Source organism: Bactrocera tryoni, chromosome 1 (genome assembly GCF_016617805.1).
Source record: "Bactrocera tryoni isolate S06 chromosome 1, CSIRO_BtryS06_freeze2, whole genome shotgun sequence".
Taxonomy (NCBI): Eukaryota; Metazoa; Arthropoda; class Insecta; order Diptera; family Tephritidae; genus Bactrocera; species Bactrocera tryoni.
The window spans coordinates 86592544-86610294 of NC_052499.1; the positions used below are offsets into that span (position 1 = coordinate 86592544).

General features: G+C 36.0%; 1 protein-coding gene across 4 annotated transcripts in view; it reads right to left on the reverse strand.

Moving 5' to 3' along the window:
• LOC120766272 (tropomodulin) overlaps window positions 1-17751 on the reverse strand; it is a 136986-nt gene extending 119235 nt beyond the window's left edge. Inside the window, exons 1-2 of one of the 4 annotated variants that reach the window (XM_040091672.1) lie at window positions 17591-17751; window positions 16213-16561 (exon numbers count right to left, since the gene is read on the reverse strand). In XM_040091672.1, coding sequence (XP_039947606.1) covers window positions 16213-16443 — 231 coding nt within the window. In that variant the 5' untranslated portion in view covers window positions 16444-16561; window positions 17591-17751. The remainder of the gene's footprint in view (window positions 1-16212; window positions 16562-17590) is intronic. The other 3 variants (XM_040091662.1, XM_040091661.1, XM_040091665.1) reach the window with 3 other exon arrangements.

Consider the following 17751-nt stretch of genomic DNA (forward strand, 5'->3'; position numbering starts at 1 on the left):
ATTTGGTTTGGTTGAAAGAGCGGTTAGTCTTAACGCTATCTAACTGGGATCATCTAGTGGTTGATCAAGCGCGAACGATTTTCTGCTCGACTCGCACTCCTGGCCTTCGAGAGAACTCATCAGCAACTCGGTATAAGGGAAGTGTGGGACGGCATTTCAAGTTTCTTACGTACAACTGAAACCGAAACAATTGGTTTCGGAAAAGACAAAAAGAACAGCTGGTATAATGAGGACTGCCGTGTCGCAGTGGAGTGGAAAAAACAGACTGTCTACCTCGGAACGTTACAACAGGCCACAACACATGTGAGTTGGGATAGATATCGAGAGTTAAAGAAGAAATCGAGACGCACTTACATATAAATAAAAGAGAGGCCGGAATGCGTGAAAACGAAGAGCTTGACATATTAACCGACAGGGATATTGCTCGAAAATTCTACGAAAAGATGTAATGAGTAAGGTAAGGTCTCAAGATCGGAGTTCACTCTTATACACTAGAATCCCCATTAGTGATCTATTGACTGATGCCCAGAAGATACTGAAATCATGGTGGGAACACTTCTCCGACCTGCTGAATGCCAGTGAAAGCATAACACGAGGAGATGGGGAACGGCAACGGCGCGTACCGCATTCGATGATACGATGAGAGCAGAGGAAGAGGAAGGCCTCCACTTCATTTGAATACAAGAGGAGAAGAAAAAAATTAAACAGCTCAGCTCATTAGATAACAACTGCATAGAAGAGGGTTTAAAAGCAATAATATGGCAAAAATTTCGAGGAAAAAATGAGAATTTTTAAGTTAAGATAATCTTAAAGAAAAAAAATGTACATTAGAAAAGAGATACCACTCGAGCTAAAAAATATTAAATGAATATTATACGAAAGCATATATACATACTTATGTACATATAACTTGATTTTCTTTTAGTAACGCACATATGTATCTCAATTTCAAAAAATCGACTTTTACCCTCTTTTAGAAAAATATATACATATACACATATGCTCACATACATAAGCATCTACTTAAAAGCATAGAAAACAAGAAAAAACGTTAACTTCGGTTGCACCGAAGATAAATACCCTTCACAGGTGCATTTCTGTTAGTAACTATGTGTTCAGTTTGTATGGAAGCTATATGCTATAGTCAACCGATCTGATCAATTTCTTCGGAGATTACATTGTTGCCTTAGAAAATAACAAATACCAAATTTCGTAAATACATGTTGTCAAATGTGAAAGTTTTCCATACAAGCATTTGATTCCGACCGTTCAGTTTGTATGGCAGCTATATGTTATAGTGGTCCGATATCGGCCGTTCCGAAAAATGAGCAGCTTCTTGAAGAGAAAATGACGTTTACAAAATTTCAAAAGGATATCTTAAAAACTGGGGGACTAGTTTGTATATATACAGACAGACAGACAGACGGACGGAAAGACGGACGGACAGACGGACATGGCTAAATCGACTCAGCTCGACATACTGATCATTTATATATATACTTTATAGGGTCTCCGACGATTCCTTCTGGGTGCTACAAACTTCGTGACAAACTTAATATACCCTGTTCAGGGTATAAATATGAGTTCTGTTGCTTAGTGGTTAATTCTATAAGTGCATGTTCTATACACATAAATACAAGTAAACATTTGTATATTAATATACGCATACATATTTAAATAATTAGATATTTTCTTTTGCGTCCCTTTTCTCGAAAAATATCTCATTACAGAGAATGGCTCGTCTACTTAGCACTCGGCGAATCTATGTAGCGCGTATTCATTAGCATAAATATGTGTGTACAAAAATTTCAAAAAATATTTTATGCAAACACGCTTAGAAACATACTTACTTACGTACATTTGTATGCGCCAGCAGAAAAATTCGCACACAAGTACATAAGCTAATTCATTATGGGACTTAAATACCATTTATTTATATAATCTTTAGTATTTACTTTTCCTTGTGCGCCTTGTCCTAATCTTCCGATTTTTCTTCTTTCTCTTCGCGTTTATTTACCCAAGTTTGAATTTGTTTGCTTTGAATTGCAAGTATCAACAACGATTTGAGTTAGCTTTTACGTATTTCTTATTTTCGCCTGTGGCTTCTGGCATTCAAGTGTCGATGTATATAGAATTATGCACACATATCCATACATACATAAGAAATATTATGCCAAACTAGTGTATGTGTGGGTATGCGTTTGAATACAGTGTATCAACGAATTGTTCCAATAAACCGCAGGGAATTAAGTGCAGCATTTCGTAGCAGAATATGCATGTATGAGTGTAGATATGTACTGTTGTGAAAAATTATGATTTCTGTTTTCTAATTTGAAAAGTATAGCGCAAAATATTTAATCATACATTTTTCATCCTGAAAATGTTTGTCTTAACCGAAAGAGTGAATTGTGAATAGTGGAAAATAAAAGCTCTCCCTGCAACTTCAGTCGAAAGTTGAGAAATGCTCTACATTCTTTTCCCTCTTCCACTTTATCTTTTGAGATTTTTATTGAAGAAGAGATTGGTAAAGTCATGATAAAGGTATTCCAGAAGTAATTGAAGTAGTTGAAGAACTAGAAAACTCATCAAAAATACTTATTTAAGTATAATAACCTCTTAAATTCCAATATGCTTTAAAATAGTTAAAAGACAACAATGGACAAAGTACCGTTTTTATTGAGCTAGTTTTTCAAATTTCTATTATATCTTCCGTAAGGATAGAGATTCCGAACTGGCAGTTTTAGAGGTGGTGGTGTCCTCGTACTCATTGATGGTGGTTTCCTCGTACTCATTTAAAATTGATTGATAATGATGATTCAATTCTAGACCCAATATGTATGTATTTGTATCAATGACGCTCTACTTATTGTTGTTTCACACATCCCTCCCAATGGGCGTCTATAGTTGTATAAGATGCATAAAGATAATATTTCCTCACTGGTTTTAAATCAGTTGAAACAGAAAGTTTAATCAAAGCAATATTTTCTTGTCTGGTTGTTCGCCGTCTTCTCTAGAGTTATTTGTTATTGATAGCCCGCTTAGTCTCAATCTGATTCAAATTAACTCTTACTCAGAATAAAATAATTTAAACTTTCGGTTCCTTGATGATTTTTCTTCCATTGGTTCTTGCTGATAAAAAATGGTTCAATAAGTCTCTGTCTTCTGGTAATTTTATTTCGGACTAGAAATTGACATTCATTATTCCTACCCTCAATGGCAGTAGAAAGGATGTGGTCTCCAATTACAAGCCTATCTTTAAACTCTCTACCATTTCCAAAATGTTTGAGTGCTCTGTTAAAAATAAGTTATTCTTTGCAGTTAAATCAATCATTAATGGCAATCAGCACGAGATTTCCTATTGTTTCTCTTTTGCTAAAATTTTGATATAAACAGATGACTCATAATAATCAAAAACTCTAAAGATGTAGTAAAACTTCAATGTGATATTGATAGTTCTTATGTTAGGTGCCTGAAATCGTAGCTTTTTCAAAATTTGATAAATGTTCCCAAATCTCTTATTCAATATTTCAAACTGCGTCCTAAAATATGTAACTGAAATCAAAGATCTTGGTGTAATCTTTGACTATAGATTTTCTTTCAATAATCACATCAATTATATCACTTCTAAAACATTTTCTGTACTTGGCTTTGTCCTTCGAAATCCTTAAATATTTTCCGACCGCTATACGTTAGATTATACAGCTTATGTTCGTTCTATCTTGGAGTATGTTGTGTTCATCTGGAGATCATATTGCCTATCTTCAATTAATAGAATTTAACACGTTCAAAAGAATTTTCTTACATTTCCCTCCGCTCCTTAAAGTTTGTTGACCCCATACCATCGTAAGTATCTCGTGTGTTGTTTTACACCTTAAATCACTTGCAAATCGACGTTCTGTTCTCTGCCTTTCATTTGTTTTTAATATAATTAATGGAGATATTTCGTATTTGTTAAAAAGAAAACTAATTTTAATATTTCTCAGTGTTGCGTCAGATCAATTTCCCCAAGTAGAAAACTAATGCGGATGATGCCTCTCTCAAGCGTGCCCTGCGTGAGTTAAACTCAATTTCCGAAAAAGTTTTACCTGATTTTCTTCACTATAGGGCTTCTTTCGTTAAGACATCGGACAACACAAATAATATTTTAGCGCTTTTTATAACTAATATTTACTTAAAGCCAGCATTTAGTGTTAATTTATTATAGCAACGGATCCAGTACGTATGCACTCCAATATTACTGCTTTCTAAACAATAACATCAATCACAGTAAAAAAGTTTATTTGTTTATAATGAAATAAAAATATTCAAAGGAATTGTTGAAAGTGAAATTTTGTGTATATTTAAAAAATATAAATTATGGAAAAAATAATTGCAACTAAAAATAAGTTTATATGCACATATATAGTATGTATGTTTATTACATATGAAAAGCATGCACGAGTAAATTATTATTCGCAACAGAATTTATTTACTTAGTTTATTTTTCCTATTCTAATTCTTTTTTTCTAATTCTTGTGCCGCGAAAATGCATGTAAACATTGTCATTTGTGACATTATGAAGGACGAATAAAATGGGTAGTACGGAGCGTAAAATCTTGCAAGTTGCTCATACGCCCCGCTGTGCTGTCACTATGCCACTGCAGGCAGCTACATAAATGCAGGCATATGTTTGTATGTGTGCCAAGTATTTCAACTAACACGTTATTGTAGTACATATACATATGTATGTGCCGCTTAGAAATGTGCTAACGGAAACGTGTGTGGACACCTGCCACTGTGGCATGATCTTCAAAATATCTAAATATGACAGCTGCATACCCACATACGATTACATGTATTTGCGTGTTTGTGCATCAAAGAAAGCCATATTTGTATGTGTAATTTGTTTTCGTTGACACTCAGCGTGAAATGTTCGTATGCTCTTCAAGTGCTTCGCAGATATTTGTCACTGCAGTTCATTAATATATTTTACACTCATTGAAGCGCATTATTGTTGCTTTTGAGAAAAAGAAATAAAAGAAAGACATGAAATGAATACAAACGAAAACTACAATAAAACCAATTAAAAGTAGTGAAGATAAACACTTTTACAAGCATCTCAAAGTCATCTTGCCAGCCGAAAGTGTTGCCGCCAGCAACTTAAATGGCGCCGCCCGCACTTATCTACTAACCAGCGTTGACAGAACATATGTCATTATTTAATATGCTCCATTTTGTATATCAGCCATAAATATTTCTACTTGCAGTTTGACGAAATCCAAATAACACAACGGTAGAAATTAAAGTGATACAGGGTGCGCAATTATAGCGCAAAAACCAACAGTATTCTGGAAGGAATCACATACACTTTCTAAACGTTTTGAGCTTCTAAGGTTTCTACAAGAAGGCATTCAAGTTAGCTAAAGTGTTGGCCAAATCAGAATAGAAGATACCGAAGGTAAATAAAAACTTCAGTTTAATGCCAAAACGATGGATTTACTTTACAAAACCTGCCATTTCTCTTTATTTACCATTAAATAGTCTCAAGTCAGTTTTTCTTTTGAGATCCAAAATTTATTCATTGAGTACCATTCCTACTCACCCTGCTTCGCTCTCACTATGTATTTGTAAATATGTATAAAGAAGCATTGACATTCTTCTGCTAATAACCGCATGGTACAAATGCCGACTGCCGCGCACCCGTCGCCTCGCTTTGCTGCAGACAAATGTCAATGCCGTGAAGGTGACTCAAAATGAAGCGCGAAAGGATCCTTAGCGAACGATTTGCAGCCAAACAAGCAGAACGGAGCAAACACAAAACCGTCTGACATTGAATTCCAACTCAGGATGATGCTTGCCGCGATATATACTTATGTGTTTACATGTAAGTATGTGTGGTTGATGTTGTAGGCGCAAACATTCCTCTGGCATGTTTGTTCAGCAATTTGTTGCTGCAGCTGTTCTCTATGCAAATTAGCCCGCTCTGGTGCGAATATCAAGGATTTCTGTGAGATGTGTTAATTGAATACAAGTTTTACTTGAAACTTTTGAGTGGTATTTGGCGAGATTTACTCGATCAGGTTGAAATTTCATTGACTGAAATTAGTATTGAAGTTGAAATATCTTATATTTTAGAAAGGAACTTGATTGCACTGTAATTTAATATTGAATACGATTTTTTATAATTAAAAAGACGAAATGCAAACTATAGAACCATACCAATAAAGTATAGGAAATACCAACAATACCTCTCTGTCATTTAAGTAGATGCAGACCCCCCAAAAAGGGAGGAAAGAATTCTCCTGCGTTAAAATGACCAAAAGATAGCTTATACGAGGTTTGTACAAAAAGTATCCCTAATTTTGAATATTCAGTTATCCCATTTCAAGCTGCCGCATGAGCAGTTTTCTTCTTTTGCAGGGGCGTCGTGCCTCCTGAATTCTTTCCGCGGGAGCTTAAGATTACTTTCTAAGCGCTTAGAGGATTGGAAAAAAGGCTGGCAGAAGTGTAATATACCGGGAGGTGATTGCTTTGAAGAGTACAAAATAGATATTCTTGAATAAAAAAAATCTTTTTAAGAAATACTATTTATACTAATTTATTTAATATTTTCAACATACCTCATAGTACATTCACGTTCAGCTGATTTCTCAACTTTAGCGACTTTTTGTTGCAAACCACTTATACTCCGTAAGGGTCTCTTATTATACCTTGGGCACGGTAAATTCTGCATCAGCTCTGGAATATTGTCCTAAATTTTACAGTTGATCCGAGTAATAGTTTCAGAGATATAGCCCTGAAAACTTGTGCGCTCGAGGATGGCTAGGTCAAGTGCGCCGTCTTCAAACGCGTTTATCTCGAAACTGTGTTTTTGAAGTCGGTGGGCAAAATTTCTCGAGAACTACTCAACCGTCCCTCATGAAATTTTACACAAGTCTTTGAGACACAAAGACTTAAAGTCTTGGACTAAGATTTTTTTTCGATTACAACTATTTGAAAAAAACTGTTGCGAAATTTTCATTTTTTTTTTTTAGAAATGTCTGCCAAAAATTCAATTTTCAGTTGTTTTCCCACCGTCCAAGTTCTAAGTTAAGATTTTTACCAAAACACGTATTTTTTCAGTTTAGATGATCCTGTAAGGAGTTATCCTGCCAAGGCGGGCGCATCTGATTTCCGAGGGATCAGCGGAAAAGGCATCGCAGTGGCTGAGTTTAAAATATTTTTTTTCCAAAAAATTCAGAATTTCGTGGTTAATAGTGTATGTAACAATAAAAAATTCTAATAAAATATTTAATTTTTTATATAAGAAAAAAATTGTTGAAAAATGATGTTTTTTACCCGGTGAAACCCATGTAACCACTTGAGTTTGTTTCTCACATTGTTTGTTTCATCCAGAAGGAAACGAACTAGCCCCTCAGTTTTTGAGATAACGAACTGAGATTGTGTCTACGACCCTTTTCCACTAATTTGTCACAACCGGTTGTATAGTGGTTGCAACCGCTGTTGTCGGGCTACTATACGTTATAAGTAGATGACATGTAAACTGAAACTTTATTACCTATGAAGCGTGTTACAGCTTCCGTATAATCGCAGTCAACGTTTTTTCTTAACTAAAATTTAGTATAATGATGCCATTAATATAATAGCGACTTAGGTTAAATTACTGAAAAGCGATTGTACATGTATCTATAAGTAATAAACTATTTTTTTATGTAACTGACGTGAACAATTTTGTATAGGAAACTGTTCGGTCGTGCTCAACACCAAAATGGTCAATGAACCCACATCTCAACTTAATATGAACTTTCGCTACTTCAAATTGAATAGACAATACTAAATATATTTTTATCTTCACTCTTTTTGATACAAAGTTATAACCTTAGTTACTGCCATATTTACATGTTATATATCTTCATATTAGTTTGTTGGATTTTAGCGATTTTTATCTGAGTCTAAGTAGGCAAACAAGACAATTTATCTTGTCAACATTTTCTAACTTTCCATGCAAACCCATTACTTGCAGACCACTGAATTTGCTCAATACATGCACAATGTTAGATAATTATGTACTATGTGTATTGAATATCCATCCACATCAGCACATTTGCCACATAATTAATGAGGAACTATTTTTATATTTTTCGAATTGATTGAACGTTGCAACCAAACTCGGTATGCGCGTGTGTGAGTATCATTTGTGTATAAGTGTTTTACTTTTGTATCGATTTCAGAAATTCTAACTAAAAATAATTTTTAGTAGATCTTTTGTACAAAGGGCTGTAGATTTAACCGCGGTCATTGAGCCCTTCGAGACACAAACATAGGCTGTATCCCGAAGAATGTATATTGGAATTGTTGTGTACAGTTTTTCAGTATGGATATTTCTGATAATACAGCAATGACTATATAGTATATCTTGCTTCAATAGTGTCTGTAGTATATAAGCCATATTAAGGTACTTAAAACTCGACTTAACACGTCGTAAAATCATAATTCTTACATTTGTCTACATAAATTTTTGTTGGATTACATACAAAAATGAGTTTACGCAATTACAATTCTCAACGCTATAGGTTGGGTTCGATATACCTTATAATTTTATGAGACTATATGAAACCCCTAATTCTCTTTCCTTAAAATTTAGTCAGCAAAGCATATTCCTACAAAAAACGAAGATACATATTTTAAAGTCGGATACGTGCCTTCCTTTCGCGGTGTCTCTAAGAAAAAAGTAAAGGGACACACTGCCGAATCCTAAGTAAACTGAAAGCAAAGCAAATTAATTAAAAATGCAACCTCCTGAAAAAGCTTGGTGCCAATTTTCCCCTCCTACTCTCAGGGGGCATAAAATTAATGTTGACATTCACATAAATAAACACTCAAATGGTTAGCCGCTCGAGTGCAGAGTGTAATGAACTGTCCTTGAAATTTTTTATAGGAATTTTCATTACGGAGTGGAGAATGAACAGTTCACAACATTTTTCCATTGGCATATTAATCACAGTTATACGAAGGTGATCAAGTTTAAATTAATATTAAAGATTATAAAAATATTTATTTCAAAAATTTTTGTTGTAGGCCTATAAGCTTCATTACTTTTACTTTTATTATTATTAATATTATTATTATTATCATTATCATTGATGTTATTAACATCTTTTGATAGCATATCATGGTTGAAGATATATAAATGTTCGGTGTGACGAACTGAGCCGCTTTAGCCACTCCTATCTGTCTGCCTATCCATCTGTATGTCCACAAACAAGTCCTTCAGTTTTTGAGATATCTATCTGTAATTTTGCACATGTCGTTCTCTCTTCGACACTCTACAGAATAGACAAAAGGATTGATAGAATGTCTTTATAACGGGTGATTAAAAAGGAGGTACTTTTTTCAATAGCCTTTTTTGACATTTCACGCATGAGGTTGTTATTTTACTTTTGTTTAGTATTGTTTGGCATTTCATCATCAAAAGACTTACGCCCGAAGAACGTTTACAAATCGTTCAACTTTATTACGAAAATTCACGTTTTGCACTTCGCTCAACTTATGGTCAACATAAATGGCCTACTGAGCGTACATTCGCAACACCATGACCCATATTGGGATCCAGTATTCATTATTGGTTAATATCCGACCGAATAGACCACGTCCAGCACGCAGTGAACAAAATATAGCTGCCGTGCAGAGTCGATTCGGCGCCGTTCGCATCAACTCGGACTGACGTATGGAACGACTTGGCGCATTCTACGTCGAGATCGTAAATTGAAAGCGTGCAATGTACAGCTTGTGCAAGAACTGAAGCCACTCGATCGTTTCGCTCTATAGGCTCTTTAAAAGTTCCAGAAAATCCGACGTTTTCGAGCCAAATTTTGTTCAGCGATGAGGCCCATTCCTGGCTTAATGAGTAAGTAAAAAAGCAAAACTGTCGCATTTTGGACCAAGAGCAACCTGAAGAGATTGCAGAGCTGCCATTGCATCCAGAAAAACAACGGTTTGGTGTAGCTTGTGGGCCGGTGGAATCATCGGTTCATATTTTCTCAACTCAACTCAAACAACTAAAACCGACTGTTAGATACCTGGAATAGAAAGTCGTGATCACGGCGACATTTGGTTTCAGCAAGACGGCGTCACTTCCCACATATCGCATCAATCAATGGATTTTTTGAGAGAACACTACGGTGAGTAGATAATTTCACGTTTTGGGCCGGTCGATTGGCCGCTGATATGGTGTGATATCACACAGTTAGGCTTTTTCCTGTGGGGATATGTAAAGTCTTAAGTCTATGCCGACAATCCCGCTTTATTAAAAATAATAATTTTTCATTCTCAAATGGTGGGAACACAAAGTGGAGTAAAATTTACCAAATGAACAAAACTTCCATGTAATCTTGTTGCAGAGAATTGTCTAGTCTTATAAGTGTGTGCTACTTCGAAAACCTCCACCTATCCTACATATTCACCCTCCATAGGCTATGTCCCTGCCTGAAGCGGCTATAATACTATGGGACTTTACTTTTGCAAATATTATATGCAAGCACATTTTGTCTTCTTAACGTCAGCTCATTAGCGAAAATAAACTTTCGCATGAAAAATGACTTGAAAATCAGCGAATAAACAGTAATTAATTTGCATGGGGAGTGGGCGCATAGCCGCTCAACAGCTTTTTAAAAATATATGAAAATTCAGAATTTCCTGCGTTCTAATGCGATTAGCTTGCTCTGTATTTTTTTAAAACTGTGGGTGGCTGGTGCTTTTTGATATCGCAGGCCAACTGCAAGTAATATTATTTCTGACAATTTATGTTTATTAAACAATATTTGTTCTTGTTGTTTCTGTTTTTGTTTTCTGCACATTTTGTAAACAGGCATAATCGCATGTGATTTTTCGTAAGCACAAACACACACACATTCGCACACGCAGTGCAAACGACCGTTTATAAGCCATAGTTTTTGCTTTAATTGCGGAAAATTTCAACATTCGCCTCAAAATCGGCCAAAATCGCTTTGCTACGCAAATGCAGAGGAACTTGTACGACTGCGCTGCCTGTGTGATTTCAATTAAATTGCGAAATGCATTCAATATGCCTCTGCAACACTGCACACACACCCTCCACCGACCCCCTCTCCTGGCTTGTGTGCGTCGTCCCCATGCAAATGCAGCAGCGTCCGAGTGTGATGAGACACACCTCCTGCCCAATCACTTTGCGGGCGACCAATTGATGCCGCTGGCGAAATTTCGTGTGCGTCTGTGTGAAAGAGACTGTGCGTGTATGTGTGTGCATGTAACAGTGGCGGAAATGTTCGAGTAATTATAATTAGCAATTTGACCAAATAAAATAATTAATTGCAATTAGAAGCAACATCAGTAAATGCAACATTTTGTGTGCAACAAAGTAGGCACAAGCACTCACACACTCTGTGGCATACAACAATTGCATGAACGAATGTAAGTTTGGAAATATATACATATGTGTGCCTGTGCGTAGCAGATTATGAGTGCGAGGATTATATTTTTTGGAGCAAAGCGTCGGCGTTTTAATGTTTCTGCATTGTTTCATTTATTCTGGACAGCATTTGAGTTTGCTTACGTACGAACGCTTGTATGTATGTGTGAATATACGATTTTGTAAATTACAATTTTACTATTGTTTCTGCTCTGTTCAAAACTTTATTGCATTTTGTCTGTAGAAATCAATATAGTAGCGCTTCCCTCTCGAATTGATTGAAGCTTTACAGCGCCTCATAACAACCGAAACGCATTACCAACTTACGTGTGCATATTCGGAAACATTGTTGCGATATTTATATCTACAAATACTGACGTTTATGCGCATTAAGTATATTTATACTCTTGCATTTTGTTGCTACAGAATATTATAGTTTTGTTCTACTAACGTTGGTTTGTATCACCAAAAACAATCCAGTTAGATGTAGAGATATTTATACAAGTATATATCAATGATCAGGTTGGGGAGACGAATTACATTCCGAGTGTCCTTCAGTCCCTCGGTGCAACTCAAGTTGAAATTTGAAGTATCTCAATGAAACTACACGTGTTCCTCAGCTAAAAAGTGAGGACGAGTTCGTAGTTGGAAAGTAATTGGACCACTGAACGCCCTCAAAACCCCATTAATCGGGAGAGGTCATGACGTTTAAACTGTTTTTTGTAACGGGTGATCCAAAAAGAGGTACTTTTTTTAAAAAGCCTCTTTTGGACAGATCACACGTGAGTCGTGTCAAACTGTTATGTTATTTTTGGCCTATTGAGCGTACTCTTTGCAACACTATCATCGATCTTGAGACCCAGCATTCATTATTGGAAAATATTCGATCGAATAGACCACGCCCAGCACGCAGTGAAGAAAATATAGCAGCCGCATCTGAGAGTGTACACGAAGACCATAGAGAGTCGATTCGCCGCCGTTCACAGACACTCGAACTGACGTATGGCACGACTTGGTGTATTTTACGTCGAGATCTTAAATTGAAAGTGTGCAAAATACAGTTTGTGCAAGAACTGCGAAGAACCTTCCCAAGCGAATATGAGCTCTTCCAAGTTCCAACAAGCTCCGACGTTTTCGAGCCAAATTTTGTTCAGCGATGAATCCCATTTCTGGCTCAATGGGTATTTAAATAAGCTAAATTGCCGCATTTGGGACAAAGAGTATTATGAAGAGATTCAAGATTCCATATTTCTTCAAAAATCACACCGCTGAGAACGTAACCGTCAATAGCAATCATCATCGCGCCATGATAACCGACCATCTCGGCGACATTTGGTTTCAACAGGACGGCATCACTTAACCGCATCAACAGATTTATTAGAGAACACTTCGGCGACAATTTCACGTTTTTGGCCGGTCGATTGGCCACCGAGATCGTGTAATAGCACACAGTTAGACTATTTTCTATGGGAATGTGTAAAGTCTAAAGTCTATGCGCACAATGACGCTTCGATTCAGCACTTGGAACAAAACATCACGCGTGTCATTCGCCAGTTACCAGTGGAAATGCTCGATCGAGTCATCGAAAATTAGACTCAACGGATGAACCATCTGAGACGTAGCTGTAGCCAAATGTGCACTGTAAGTCAATCTAATCTTGACAACCCAGATCACTGTAATCCACTCAGACCGGCAGCGGCCGTTTATTTTAATTCGAAATGCGATCAGCAGATTTTTGAGTATTTGGTCCACAATGCCAGAGAATTTCTTGCATAATCTTTGTTGCCAAAAAACAGCATTTAGTTTTTATTTTGTTTATCGGACAAAATAGAGGAAACGTGTGTTATAAATCGCGTCTAATTTTCATTTCTAGTTTATGCGATATTTGAAAAAAAAAAACACATACTATGTATAATAAAAAAGTGGACCTACAACAACCAACAATAAATTTCAGCGAATTTTTGCGTAAGAAACACAAGCCGCGACGCGCCGCAACAAATCGAGCGCGTAAATCATGACGATAGCAAAAATAAGAACAAGAGAATAACATTTTGCTCGCCACCGCCCTGCTTTTCTTTATATATTTATTGTTATTGCTTATATTTTATAAACTATGAAAGTGTTTATACTATAAATAATATTTGTTATGTGTCTGCTTTTATTGTAAACATTTTCGCATTGCTCAAGCTTAAAAACAAAAGCAAAGTGCGGACGCATGCTTTACTGTTCATTCCGTTCAAACAATAATATTATATAATATTACTTTTATAAGACTGTCTTAACTTTTATATAATATTTTCAATCACTTCCGAGATGGTTTGACAATAATGGCGCCTGCCGGTCTAGTGCCTGAAAGCTTCCGGCTCATTGTACTCTGACAGGGTAAATTAAGTTTGTCACGAAGTTTGTAACACCCAGAAGGAAACGTCGGATACGATTTCTAACGGTTATTTTGCCAATATTTAAAATGTCATGATTTGTAATTTTTTTGTTATTGTATTCAGTAATGTTTACAATTTCATTAAGGAAAGATATACGCAAGAACAAAGTTCACAAATTATTCAATTATTTTTTCTTTACTTGCGTCGAAACCGCTTACGCGATTACAGCCGAGTTATGGCTGGATGTTCTTAGGCTACCCAGAAGATACTTGGTCAAAGGCCGGGAGTCGTGCGCTGCTTGAGCCATATGTAAAATAATCGTTTCTGGCTACTCCCAAGTGAATAGCGATCAGGGAACTTTCTCACTAGCGTTAACTTCTACACATGACTCGTCGTCGTCTCGGCATTCGTCGAATTGTTGAAAATTTTGAGAGTATATTTTCTTTAAATAATGTTCCAGTAGAAATGAGACAAATAACCGCTCGAAATAATCAAAATAATTATGCCGGAAAGTGTTGCTGAAGACCGCTATTTGTCGATTCCAGGACGTTCTCAGGAATTGGGACTATCTCCAACCACAACCTGGCGGATTTTAAGAAAGGGTTTGAACTTGCATCTGTATAAAATTGTTTTTACTCAAGAATTGAAGCCACTGGGCCATCGTAAACTTGCTGATTTTGCCTTGAAAAAACTTGAAAACGATAACGTTGGAGATTTTAAGAAAATCATCTTCCCCGATGAGGCTCCCTTTCTTCTTAGTGGTGTGGTAAATAAACAAAACTGTCACTTCTGGTGCGAAGAAAACCACAAATTATTCATGAATAACTTTTAGACTCACCTAAATTGACAGTTTAGTGTGGTTTCTGGCCTGGTGGAATCATCGGCCTGCACTTCTTTCGAAATGAAGCTAGTGACACCGACACGGTCAATGGAGAGCAGTATAGCTCGATGGTAACCAACTTTTTATGACCGCAATTGGAAGAACTTGATCTTGACAACATTCGGTTCCAACAAGACGGGGCTACGTGCCACACAGCAAGTGCAACAACCGAATTATTGCGGGAATAGTTTGGGGATTCGATTATTTCAAGAAGATGTAACATTGAATGGCCTCCAAGAAATTGTGAGTTAACGCAATTAGACTACTTCTGGTGGAGTCGTTTGAAGCCATTGGTCTTTGACAATAAACGAGACTCTCTTCAAGCTTTAGAAGTCAATACTGAACGTACTATTCATGACATCCGACTTCATTTAGTGGAAAAAGTACCCGAAAATTTGGTTCATCGAATTCGCTCCCGCAGAAGAGTCGTGTAGGCCATTTGAATGATGTTATATTCAGAACTTGTCCGATTATACTTCCCACTAAATAAAAAAACATTTAAATTTCTTTAACAATTACTGCGTTTTTTTTAAGAGATCATATCACTCTTATTGGAAAACCCTGTATTTATATTATCAAAGTAACTCGCTGAGTCGACTTAGCTTTGTTATTTGAATGCCAGCTAAATGCCAAAGTAGTCCCATCTGAACATTATGTTCCAAATTTCATTTCTATACAAAGACAATTTTCCGACAAGTGAGTAGCTTCTCGAAGCTTGAAGAGAAAGGGACGCGTGGGAAATTTCAAATCGATTTTTCAAGACATGAGCGCTTAGTTCATTTTTATACGGAGAGACAGTCTGTCTTTGTATAGAAAAGTTGTAATAAAAAAAATACATTCGGAGTCAATATGAGAGGCATTGTTTCTGTCGAAGATCATAAGTTAATTAGATATTTGTTTGTTTTTGCAATATTTTAGCTTATTATCTATTTTCAGTTTTTACAAAGACAACACACCGTTATCACACTGTGCTTCCATATAATATTTGGAATACACAAGAGTACTTCATTATTGTTTACATTCTTTATTTTTCCATAATAAAAAAAAAATTTTCTTTTGCGCGTAGCACAATTTATAGCCCAGGAGTGGGTTATAATTTACTGCTAATTTTTCTAAAAAAAAAAATAATCTAGAAAGATGCATTAAAAATAAAGAAATGACGTACATTAAATCCTAATAACGCCGGTTTCACCAAGAATCAAGTGAATAGAGTTTGAAATGCTTCTAAGAACATAACACACTTGACTAAATTTTCTATAAAAACAAAATATATTAAGAAAGCAAAGAAATATTGGGCAGAAAATATGAATAATAGCTTGTATATTGTATATTAAGGGTATATTTTGCTTCTTAGAGTTCTAATAAACTACTCTCAAAGCCTTGATTAAAAGTTTTGGAACAATCAGAAGTTACTCAATTTCACCAAAACAATTCACATTCTATTCAATTTCAATTTTCACTCTCAAACTCGTTAGTCGATGTCCACAATCGTGGCAAGCAATGAGCAGTAACTTATTTGGACTCACCTCAGTTATTTTCATGGTGCGCTTAATGGTTTTACGCGTAACCTCAGTGGTCTCCTCGACCACGTCGCCGTCCTCGTCAACCGTTTCGGTAATCATTTTCTCCGTTTCGGCGGAGACCTCCTCCTTCATATCCTCATCCTCGTCCACCGTTTGGGTGACGGTCTTTTCCGGCTCCTGCTCCGTCTCGGCGCTTGTGGTGGCGGGATTAACAGCAGTTTCAACTTCCGACATTTTGCACAGTTTTCAATTTCTATTTGCGGACACTTTGCGGTTAAAGTTTTTCAACAAATTAGCGTCAGTTTAATCACTAAAATTTGCGAAGGCACAAGAACTCGAATCTTTTAGTTTGCTGTAAAATTTAGATAATTAAAAAATAAATACAAAATGAACAAGACACTACTTTTCTTTTAAATAATACACTATTTTTTCATAAATTATATTTTTTTTCGAATTTTCACTTGAAGTACACAAACACGCACACACTTGCACACAAACAACAAACACTAAAACTTGTTTTCGCTTTGAGCGCTTTTCTTATATATTCTTCGTTTGTTTCGTGTGATTTTTTGTTGTCTTGTTTGGTGTTACTTTCTTATTTCTTTCTTGTTTCTTTCTTGTTTTTTTTCTTTGTATATCCCTTTGCCTTCTGCTGGCGCGTTGTTGTTTCTTTTAGTGAATTTGAACTTCTAATTTTAAAATACTCGCGCACAATTTCTAGCAGAGAATTCTTCCTGAAAATAAAATTTTATGTGCGCTTCTTGTTGTTGTTTAATTTTGGATTACATAAACAAATTCGAGTTGCGTTTAAACTTTGGTATTTCCTGCGTTGCCTTTAAACGGTAAATAACTTTTTTGTTTTTATTGTTGTTGTTGCATTTGGTGTTTTCTTGAAATTAGGCCGGCAACAGGATTTTTAATTTTTCTCTTTCCGTAAGCACTTTATTGTTGCAATATGCTTTATATAACTATATCTGTTCACAATACGTTGCCGAAAGACACTTCAAGGGAATTTTTCTAAATTATTTAAATTTATTACGCTACACTTTATGTCAGCTCTAATTTGTCACATGATTCAGTTAGTACAACCAAACACTTCACAAACTATAATTAATGCTGTCACAAATTGATTTTTGCTGTTTTTTCTATCTTCGCTCTCTTTCTTCGTTCCAAAACTGCGAGTGTCTTCCACAATCAATTTCATTGAGTTCGTTTTGTTTCGCCTATAAAAGATCTGTCGTTCACAACTTGCGGAATTTCACACCTTGCGGCACGCGTTTTTGCCTTATTCTTTTCAATTTTTATTTATCGTCCAATTATCATATGATTTCTGAGTGCTTTATATATAGAGAGTTTGCGCGCAAATCGGACAAAAAATCACCGGGATTTTTATTACGAAAATTCCTGTCGTCGATGGCTGCGAGTCGAAATTTTCTGCAAAACAATGCGGACGATTTGTACGCTTTTCGTGTTCAATATAATTCAATTAAAAGTTTCGAACGGTCCAAAACAGATGAAACACATTCGTCTTCGTTCGTCCGA